At 35.0% G+C, this 11,563-nt stretch overlaps 2 protein-coding genes across 2 annotated transcripts; one reads left to right on the top strand and one right to left on the bottom strand.

The window, feature by feature from the left end:
* Positions 1-260: 260 nt before the first annotated feature.
* Positions 261-4,462, top strand: LOC141693769 (uncharacterized). The gene is made up of 6 exons (XM_074498932.1): positions 261-526; positions 1,566-1,643; positions 1,778-1,853; positions 2,251-2,324; positions 2,446-2,516; positions 3,974-4,462. The coding sequence occupies exons 1-6, from the start codon at positions 491-493 to the stop codon at positions 4,014-4,016; spliced, it is 378 nt and encodes a 125-aa protein (XP_074355033.1). The 5' UTR covers positions 261-490; the 3' UTR covers positions 4,017-4,462.
* Positions 4,463-5,377: 915 nt separating this feature from the next.
* On the bottom strand, positions 5,378-6,109 carry LOC141689053 (putative gamma-glutamylcyclotransferase At3g02910). Its single transcript, XM_074493223.1, has one exon. It carries the CDS (start codon positions 6,026-6,028, stop codon positions 5,525-5,527), a length of 504 nt encoding a protein of 167 aa, XP_074349324.1. The 5' UTR covers positions 6,029-6,109; the 3' UTR covers positions 5,378-5,524.
* Between the last annotated feature and the right edge of the window lie 5,454 nt (positions 6,110-11,563).

The raw sequence follows: 11,563 nt of genomic DNA on the forward strand, positions 1-11,563 counted from the left end.
ATTTACAATTTATTGTGTGCACTTAGTTATCCAATCCAAAGGCCGATTTCAAAATCATAAATATTATTTTTGGTGCAGTATTAAGGTGTAAACGAGTCGAATTCTTTGATAAATTCGTCCGAGTTCGTGTAATTTCATTTCGAAAGTTTTTGGACCCGGTTCTGAAATCGGGTAACCCGGCCCTCAGAAGAGTGGTGCCAAGAGGACAAGGGAACCAAACTTAAACTTATCCATCAAAATAAAAACTTTTAAATCAAAATCTATTCTGTTGTTGTAAACCCAGCCCCCCCTTTATTCAACTGTTACACGCTCACCGGTTTCTTCCCCCATTTTTATCTTCTTTCTTGAAATTTGTTCTTTTCCAAAATTAAAATTGGGGGTTCATATTAATTTCTAATTTCAAAAAAGAAAAAAAGAAAAGATATTTGTTGAATTGCTTATGTATGTTTCAGCTGTACTTGAAGTGAATGTTGTGTAGCTTGATCAGCGTATGGAAGACAATGATAAACATAAACCCACTTACAAGGTACCTTCCCCAACCTATACTTACATAGTACATGTTTGTGTTTTTTTTATGATGTATCATATGTCTTATACATGTTTGTGTGTGTTTTGGTGGTGTTTCTTTGTTTTTCTTGAAAATTTTATATGATGGGTAATTAAAGTAGAGCTAAATTTGCTTCATTTACATTAAAGATTATATCTTTTGGCCTTTTCTTGTAATATGTTGGGTTGATCGAGTTGGGTTCTTGAAATAACTATAGTACATTTATAGAGGAGCCTAATTTAAAATGTCTATGGCCCTGTTTGGCAATTAAAGTTTAAAGATTAGCTGTAGCGGATTGAATAAGCTGTTTTGTTTGTATTTTAACTAGACACTTGGCGGTCCTCTGGTTGCAAAAGCACCTCCAAGTAGAGAAAATATTTTCTATTAAAAGAGTATGTCTAAAGATTAAAGCAGCGCTAATTCTGCTTCATTTTATATTAAAAGATTATGTCTTTTGCCTTTTTCTTGTTATATATTGGGTTAGCTGTTCTTGAAAAAATGCATATAACTAATTTTTTGTAGTTTAGAGTTGAGACCCTTTGTTTATTTATTCAATTGCCTCATTTGTTTACCCTTGTGAATGTTTGTAAGATTTATTATGCGGCTCGTTTAGATACTAGCTAATTTAGCCTATAGTCTACGAATGGGTAATTTGTATGATTCCGTAACGTGACTGGTGATTTTTACTGTTATGACGGGTAATTTGTGCTACCAGTTATTTAAAATAAATAAGTAGGTAATTTGTACTAATAGGTGCGTCATTGTGAATTGTTATTTTTAGCTGGTTTGTGAAGTTTGTAGGGTAAAATGGTTTGTGATCCAATATGACCATGTTATCATACAAGATTTTGAAGAATGTTTATTTTTGCCGCCTGTTACAATTTCCTCATAGACCACCTCTGCTCATAGTTCAGTGTTCTTAACTTCTTATTAACATTTCCTGTAAATATGTAGTTTTCTTTTCTTATAGAATAACTTTCCTGATGAGCTTTTATTGATTTTATTTTATTATGTCAAGGATTATTATCAAATTCTAGAAGTAGATTACGATGCTACGGAGGAGAACATCAAACTAAGTTACAAAAAACTTGCACTGGTTAGTTACCTGTGTCCCTGTTATGTGCATTTCCTTTGTTATTTCATTACGTACTTTAGGATGTGCACCCTTTATCAACTGCAAGCTGCTATTCGATACATATACACACGAGATAACACTGTGGGAACATGCAGAAGTGGCATCCTGACAAACACAAAGGTGATTCTGCCGTCACTACAAAATTTCAATCAATCAATGAAGCTTACACAGGTATTCTTATCTCAAACAGAGGAGATTTTAGAAGATGGTCTGTTATTTGTTGATTTGAAGTGGATTGTCCGTTCAAAAACTAGTTTGTTAGTACCAGGAATTGCTATAATTTATTGCAAGCATCTTTTTTGTTAGTCTACAAAAGCGTGGCACTTATAGTTGAACTTCCGTTTAAGCTGCTTGGCGGTGATACTGTGTTCCTTCGTAATCGAAATAATCCTATTATGATACCTGCTTCACCCCCTCCCTGCACTAATATATATAAAGGATAAAGATTAAAAGGAGATTAAAAGGATAATCAGTATACTTTGTTAGAGGCATTGTTGTTTGCTTGTAATATTTGTATTGAGACTTTGCATACTTACAATTGAAAGTTATTGATAATATCAATTTACAGTGTTAAGTGATCCTGATAAGCGGCTTGAGTATGACTTAACTGGGAACTATGAAGTTGAGAAGTATACTTTACCGGTGAGAATTATATAGTTGTTCTAGTGTGTATGATCATTCTTACTTAGGCTTTTGGTCGATTTAAGTGAAATTACATATAATACTTTGGTTAACAGTTTCTGATTCTTTTATTGGATTACAGGAATACTTAACTAGATTTAAAGGGATGATACTTACCTGTAATGGGCTGGGTCTCGGTCACACAGCAATTTGGTGAGTTTTTTTCACACTTGGTAGAATACAATCTTAATACAGCTATGTTGACACCATTCTTAGGTGTGCAATATGTTAAAGTTAACAAATTTACAATTTGGTGAACTGTTATGAGTTTGGTAAGTATAGAATTATTTTTCGAGGCGAAAGGGAAGGGCTTTGTGACTAAGAATTGAGAAATTGATATTAGTTTTGGCATAGTCTGATAGAAATGAGAAAAATTAAAAATTGTGCATGCATGTATTGCAGATTTCCATCTGCATTGTGTTTGGTATTTTGTTGTCGTGCTTTTATTTTAATGTCTTTTAACCTTTTAAATCTTGAAATTTTCGCGGAAAGGTTCGTGCACATCTTAGCCAGACCTACTTCTCAGATCCTCCTTGGCCTTACTACTGTGTGGGATATAGTGGGTTTTGTTTGGTCTTGTCCTGTATATATGATAGCCCCGAATATCCACTTTCATTTGGAAAATATGAAAAGCTGCATAAAATTTGCCCTTTTGATTAATTGGTTACCAGAAGAAATGGATTTCAAGCATGTAGGCTGGGTTACTGATGTATATTTCATATTGACCAGTTTCATATTGCTTTAAATTCTCTTACTTATTCATTCTGTTGTCACAATCAATTCAATCATATCCTTGAGGTATATCTCTTGAGGATAATAATAAGTGGAAATGAAATTTAGAAAGAACATGAATTTAAATAACAATCAAACAAGACAACTGTTTTAGCGTGTTTCCGTCGAGCTGCATTCCACAAGCCACACAATTATTATTAATCTCAGTGTTGGGTTTTTAAGAGTACGAGAAAAAGATTCTAGAGGAATATGTTGGACTGAATTCTCTGCGTGGGTCTCGGCCTCAATTACAGTTTTCCTTCCCCGGCTTTATATTAGCCATTGAGGCGGTATGGCCTTGTATGACTGCTACCAGCGTGGGAAACTGTCAATCCAGATAAGTGGCGGTCGAAATATTAATATATAGATAAATTCCAAGTCCACATAATCAACCATATCTGGGTTCTGGGGTCACATTTACAATTTAGTACTCGTATTTTACAGTATTAGTTCTTAACTTTGAAAGACAGGCAAGGTGGCATATCTTCATGAACTCAATATTTTTTCGTTGTTGGGTTAATAACATCAAAATATACTGCTCCTTTCTCCAACTTATTTTACTGTTCTTTGCCTTGTATGCAATCCTCATAATATTGACGTAATCATAATTCTCGTAATATTGACGTAATCTCCGTATTACTATCATGACATGTGTTCAGCACTAATACTTCTAATTGTAATGCTCAAGGTTTCTTATTTAGATGGGCTATATAGCTGGAGAATTTGTCTCATCTTTCTGTTGCATGTTCCCTTTCTTATTGGATCCACTCTTGCACATCACTTGGGCCTATAAAAGGTGTCAGTAGGCTGGCTACTCAAAACTTTTGTTTAATGTGCAGGTCGCAACAGTTGATGGAATCTAGCGAGTTTGATGATAAATAAGGTTCTGTTGTCGAGTCTTTTTAATTCTACAACGAACCTTTGTACACATTCCAGCCACTCCACACTCACCGAACCCAAATCCCAAACTACGAAACTCTCCCAGTGTAATTTAAGATGTGAGAGGTCTACACTTTACAATGAGTTTATCTATCAGACAAAACCATTATGAGGTTTTATATGTAAGAAATATTACGGTTTACCCGTAGCTTTCAAACACTGACCTAGGGACAATCATCAAACTGTAATGGCACATTGATGCAAATGAGTCCTATAAATTAATGTTTTTAGAGGGAATCTTATGAACCTCTTTCATTAATGCAGTGGCTCCTCTCTCTTACTCATCTCTCAATTGTATGAAAAGATGGTAGGACACGAACATGAAATATGTGTAAACCATGACAGTTATTGATGGTTATCGTGTGGGGAAACATAAATTTCTTAGTGAATTATTAGATGGCAATCTTAGTTGTATGAGAATTGGATATTGTATTGCAAAATGCAAAATTAGCCATTAATGTAAATTTAAGTTAAGCTAAATATCACACTCAGTAACCAGTATGTGGAAACCAATATCTATGATCAGTTAAAATCCTTTTGTTGTATTTGGTACCAGATTTTACTATTCATTCATCATTTCCATATCTACTTATCTGAGCTCATAATCAAGTTAAGAAAACAAATCGTTTCTCAGTGACGGACACGCTCATAATCGACTTCAGGAAACAGACTGTTTCTCTGTTTTTGGTTGTTCAGCTGAGATGAGAATGCGAGATTGAAACAAAACATTCAGTGACATGAAGCGGTACTTACTCATGGTGCATCAGTGAGCCGTCATTACATCATTGATTATTAATTTTTGGAGTATTCGTTCGTTGTTTACCCATTCGCATTCCAGAAAGCATCACTAACCTTTAATTGCCATGGGCAGCCAAATTGACTCTTAACAAATAATTACAAACTCAATCCACAGAGCTTTGCTAACTTTTGATCATCATGAGCAGCCAAATTGAATCATAAGAAATAAATACAAAAATGAACAATGCTAGGGATCCAAAATGGTTCACAAAAGTGCCCCCAATACCAATCGCCAGTTATTTTATACGTGAAGCGCATATATACACATCGAAAGTCTCTGTATTTTTAAAATGCTAAGCAAATTAAATCGTATTTGAGAACGTTTTTGGTAATGTTTTCAAGAAACTTGCATTACTCTCTTACAATAATAACCCGAAGTCCGAATCATCTTTAGAGTACTAAGTTATAGTTGCAAAATTTTGGTTAACTCTGTTTAAGAAAAGGAAGATTTTGATCCAGTTCATTATCTCTACCTACATCTATACTATACATATGATAACACAATGTGATAATTTGATACATGAATTAAAACACCAACAAAACAGTTCCAGTTCAATTCAGTTGATTCTTCATAACAACCTAATCAGCACAAATAACAACATCAATCATCCAATCTAAAACACAAAAGCCTCGTCGAATAATATCTCAATTACTCAAGATACGAAATTCTTTATATGCTCCAAAAACGACACGCCCCTGGGGCGATCACCTCGTCTGACATACCCTTTCGCCTGCATCTCCGTGTAAGATTCAAACCCTAGCTCCCCATTCCTCTTCCAAAGATCCATAGCATAATCATGATGGCCATAATAAGCCTGTGCCAATGTACCACTACTAAGTCTGACAGGCATTCGTTGGTAGTGTCCAGTGCTAACACCTTCAAGCTCATCGATTCGAACCAGGGCCTTGTCAGACACCGAATATAATTCTCCCGTAACCTGATTGCCTGATCCTGGAAAATTCAATAAGAAAGGGACTTTGTAAGGGCCGCAAACCAAAGGAAGCTTGTCGGCTGTTGTGTAAACGCCGAGAAAAGCAGCGTCGCCTGAGGATAGCATTTCGGCCAGGAGATTGTGGTTTGGGAAACCTCGTTTTAGGGTTCCGTAGGTGAAGATTAGTGTTTGGTTGGTTTTGGTTTCGGTGTTGTCTCCGCCCATTTTTTAAGATTTCTCTGCCTCTGATGGTATCACTCTGATTTAACTTTTTTGTGGTGTGTGTTCGGGTTGGTGGGTGTATTGTTGAATTAATAAATCAATAGAATATTTCTGTTGTAACGTCACATAAACATATATAATATTCATGTTCAAAATTCTAAAAAATCCCCGATTTTATTAATTCTTTAAAGGATTCTTGACCGAAGATTTTCAAATTCGATTAATGGGTATGAATTATTCTTGATTCGTATGTTATGAATACATTTTAGGATATAAAATAAAAATTTCAACTTATGATCAGAGGTTATGAAATATATAATATGTTAAATGTCCATTAATCAATAAATAATTAATAAAATAATCAGTTTTACATTCAGATAATACTTTCAATTAATTCCCTATTTAAATACTAATATGAAAGAAGTAGTTTCGCCGATTAGTGACGATTATTGATATATGCAATATTATCTATGTCTAAAATAAAATACGGCATATCATGTATATCATCATTATTCATGTGGCATAGAAAATAACAAAATATTCCATTTGTCACAATTTATACAGTTAAACCTCGATAAATGAATATTTTGGATCAAAATATTTTATTTAGTACTTGCGATTATTCATTTATTGTGATCAAATATACATTGATTTTATTATGTTGAGATCGAAAAATATTCATTTGACGGGTTTATCCGTTTATCGAATATTTATTTATCGAGATTCAAGTATATTGTACTAATTTGATTTGTTTCATTCTGTAACATTCGATTTTCTATATGAGGTACTTGAAATGTGAAAACATAATATTTTACACTTTTTTGAACTGAATATATAAAAAATAATAATTTAAAGCACAAGATGACATGAAGTGTGTGTTAATAATCCAATTATTTATTCCGTCTGTATGGGCCCAAAGTTGTTGGGCCTTAAAAACAGCCTGAAGTAAATTGCACCAAGTCCAAACATAATGCACCAGAAAAATAAAAAGTGCCCCGATGATTGAATTTGTAACAGCACAACTCCTGAAACTAATACTAATACGCAATCATAAACAAACCCAACTAAAGTACTCAAAGAGACAAGACACATGCTACTTTTCTAATCCAAATAATTGGACAAATTCATATTCTACTTATTAAACTATAATGAAAAAGCTTATTTAAATTCAATGTTCTTTTCTGTACTGTTCTAATGTTTTTCTATTAAACCGTTGGTTTTCTATAAACAATGGTAAATAAAACAAGAATAAGAAAAAACAAATACTTGGAAATTATATTACCCTTGGAAAAAATGCATACATAAATCAATTAACAATGTTAAGTTCCCTTCAGGAAAGAAAAAAATCAATATAAAGTATTTGTTGTATATACGACAGGGGAGTGAGGGAGAAAAACGCATGAAAACGCAATATAATAATAATAATAATTTAAATAAAGGATGTGGATGCTAACAAGTGGAATTGAATAACACTTTCAACTTCTATCCATTAACTATTTATGAATTAGACGGCCTTAATCATTTTCTATTTTCCACCCCCTTTTAATGCCAAGTTGCCCACTACAATACTACATGCACAAATCAGTTCATTACCGGTCCTGTACGTGTGATTTGTAATAAAATCTTTACCCATATCTAGATATTCAGTCTAGAAATTCACATTACATAAATAATTATTTATTTGCTTATATAGCTCCCTCAAATTAAATGTTCATTTTATTTTTTATTAGATATTTTATTTTACAACTTTTGACTAATAATTAATATATATTTATTTATTATTGTAAAAAACTAAAAGTTAAATTTTATAGTAAATTAAATGTACTTTTCAGTAATATAAATCTTTTTTATTTTTTCAATTATATAATATATTTAAATTTTAGTCAAAATATAATCATTTTAATTAGTCAAAAATCAAAATAAATATGTTTTTAAGAACATAAATAAATGTGTTTAGGAGTATCAATTAATTTATATTTTACTCGGACCACATTTTATCAAGAAAACTTCATCATTTTCAATTTATTTTCTCAACTATTACCCAAGGCACAACATCCCCTGCTTAAATTCGCTTGGTATGATCTTTGGGTGGCGGCGGGTGTAATTGGGCCGAGCTGTCAATATTGTCAGGCTCGGATCGAATTCGATTAAAATATTTTGGATTCGAACTCGACCAATCCTATGATCTCAAGTTCAAAACTCAGCTAGTAAAAAATTCGGTACGTTCGAGTTCGGCTTGAAAGCTCGAATTAATATAACTAAATATTAATAAAAACTTGAAATATGATTAGTTCGGCTCGAGTTCAATTTGATAATAAATACTCGTTCCGTCCCTAAAAACTTTTCCCACTTTCCTTTTTAGGTAAATCAAATTACTTTTCCCACTTTCTATTTTTAACATAAAAGTAAAAAAAAATTACATTAAAAATACAAACAAATCCTATCTAAATATTCTAAAATATTTCCCCCACTTACTTATCTATACTCATTCTCTCACCACCGACTCTTATTCTTCTCTTTTCTCCCCCTTCTCTCTGCCGCCATCAAAATCCTAATTTATCTTCTTCACTAAATATGAGTGTTCATTATGGTTTTTCCGATTTCGATGATGAATCTACAAATATGTACGAGTGCTCCGATCCCAATCACTGTGATAAAGGTGATTTATGTGATGGGGAACACGGTTACAGTAGAGAAGATGTTCGATTGAGATGTGGTCCAAATAGTTTTGAGGAATCGGTGGCGAAATCAGATGAGACGGTGGCGAAATCAGATGAAAACCCTATATCGTCGTTGCATGCAAGTGAGATTGAAGTCCCCTTGGATCAAAACGATGCTCCTTCATCCCCTCTTTCTTCAGATCCACTGGTTGCTCCGGATCCGTCGAGCGACGACTTGGAAGTTGAGGCCGATTCAGAAGATGCATGCTCTCGGTCCTAATCGTTTAATCGATTGTTATTGTAAGGAATCGTTTTACTTCGACTGTTATTATTTCTTTGATTTATTCGGTTAAATCGATTGTAATGAATCCCTGTTTATTTGATTGTTTATGTCCTTATCGGCTTCGATTGTTGTTTTATAGTACTTTTATTCGATTGTTGTTTATTCGATTGTTGTTTTAGTGTATTTGAATGATGCCCTGTGATTATTTGAGTGTATTCGACTGTAAGGAATTGGTGTTGTGGTTTAGTGTTAAACCCTCTGTGATGTTGTTGTTAATTAGTGTACTTTTACCAATTATTTGCTGTGATTTATTCGGTTCAGTCACTTTTAATGAGGCCTGTGATTATTTGAGTGTATTCGACCATAAGGGATTGGTGTTGTGGTTTTGTGTTAAACCCTCTGTGATGTTGTTGTTAATTAGTGTACTTTTACCAGTTATTTGATGTGATTTATTCGGTTCAGTCACTTTTAATGATGCCCTGTGATTATTTGATTGTATTCGATTGTAAGAAATTGGTGTTATGGTTTAGTATTAAACCCTTTGTGATGTTGTTGTGATTTAGTGTACTTTTACCTGTGATGTTGTTGTGATTTATTCGGTTCAGTCACTTTTAATGATGCCCTGTGTTTATTTGATTGTATTTGATTGTAAGAAATTGGTGTTGTGGTTTAGTATTAAACCCTCTGTGATGTTGTTGTAATTTAGTGTACTTTTACCTGTGATGTTGTTGTGATTTATTCGGTTCAATCACTTTTAATGATGCCCTATGATTATTTGATTGTATTCAATTGTAATGACTTGGTATATTTGATTGTTGGTATATTTGATTGTTAAACCATCTGTGATTGTAATGACTTGGTATATTTGATTGTTTAGTGTATGTGATCGATGATGATAGTTCTTGTTGCTGAGATAAATTACTGCCCTTATGTGCCATGAACAACCAAATTACTGGTGGCTTGTGTGTGCTTAGTGGTCGTGGATGTTGTCGATGATGTTTGGGGACATTCTGAGATCAAATATTTATATATACATGTTGTGCTTAAAACTAAGCTTACTTTTAATACAACCACTTCTTAAAACTAAGCTTACTTGTAGCACTAATACTGCAAAATAATGTTTACATGTCCCTAATTAATCTGTTGAACTTGATACTCTGTTTGGTCCATGTATATGATTGCATGCCTCCTGAACAACCCACATTGGTGCAGTGACTTGCACTGGTAGCTTACCCTCAGCTGCTAATTTTTTCTTGTTAACATGAGGCACAAGGTAATCATTCGAGCCTTTTACTTTCAGCACTTCATTCATGACATATTGATATGATAACCATACATTTGATAGTGTCCTTGCATCTAGTTCATAGAATGCTTGATGTACTGCATCCAACATATCATCGACATCTTTTGGCATTTTCTTGTGCATTAAAGATTGAATGTTTCTAAAAAAACCAAGTCCAGAATATTTAAATCTAGACTGTTTGGAGGTTGTTGCACCAGAATGAATGTTGATAGGGTGTAGGCGACCCAGCTAGGACCCAGCCTGGATCCAAAGGGTATCAGGCTCAGCCGATGGACCAAGACCCCCCTCTCCCAGAACAATCAAGTGGAGAGACCGGGCCCGGTCCCATCCCATGATCTGGATCCGAATCCAACCCGGGATCTGGATCACCCGCCCACCTGGATCCGGATCAGGGCCAAGATCGCCTTGAGGGGGTCCCAGCAAATACATGCACACCCCACAACCCGCCAAGGAAGGGTACGTGGGCACGTGACGGTGACAGCTATCAACAACCAACACACCAGGCAAGCACGACGCGTGTCAGAATGCCGTTAGGACACCCTGGAGGTGGTCCTTCCCTGGACATGTGTGAGCAATCCACCCAAGCCAGGCGTCCTCTGCTCCCAAGATCCAACGGTCCTGATTTAGAGGTAACAACCCCTAAATCCTACCTTTGGGCTATAAATACCCCCAAGGCTGAAGGGTTTAGGGGTTAGAAAAATATTCACACACTTATAGGCTCACCCTCTCATATCCATACACACACAACAACTTTTCTATTACATATATACATCTTCATCTTCTCCAAAACCCTGTTCTTATTCTTGCACCGGAGGCGCCGTGGGAGCCAAACCCCCCTTCCGGTGTTGTTTTGCAGGCGCCCAACCAACAGCTACACCTCATTCACGCACAGAAGGTCCAGGAACGGCGTCGGACAAAGCCGCCCGCTCACCGGAGTTTTCATTTGGCGCTAGAAGGAGGGGGCTCCATCATTGGGTCTCGGTGCTCCTGGATTCACCTTCATCAGCAAACTCTTAAGAGAGTCCACATCTTAAGCCTGTAAGAACACAAACAACCATACCCTTTCTTGAATATGAATGTTCATTTTAGCCACGTTTGTGTGAGCTCATTGCATTAGGACACGTTTGTGTGAGCCCGCTCTTGTTTGTTAACTTTGGTTGTTTAGGGTTTGATAATCTTGATAGTCTTGAAGCCTGGGGTTTAATAGTCTTGATAGATTTAAAACCCAGAACTCCTTTAGCTTGCATATTTTCTTTGTGTTCTAGAGCCTGTTGTCCTTGTTTAGTATTATT

Source organism: Apium graveolens, chromosome 10 (genome assembly GCF_009905375.1).
Source record: "Apium graveolens cultivar Ventura chromosome 10, ASM990537v1, whole genome shotgun sequence".
Taxonomy (NCBI): Eukaryota; Viridiplantae; Streptophyta; class Magnoliopsida; order Apiales; family Apiaceae; genus Apium; species Apium graveolens.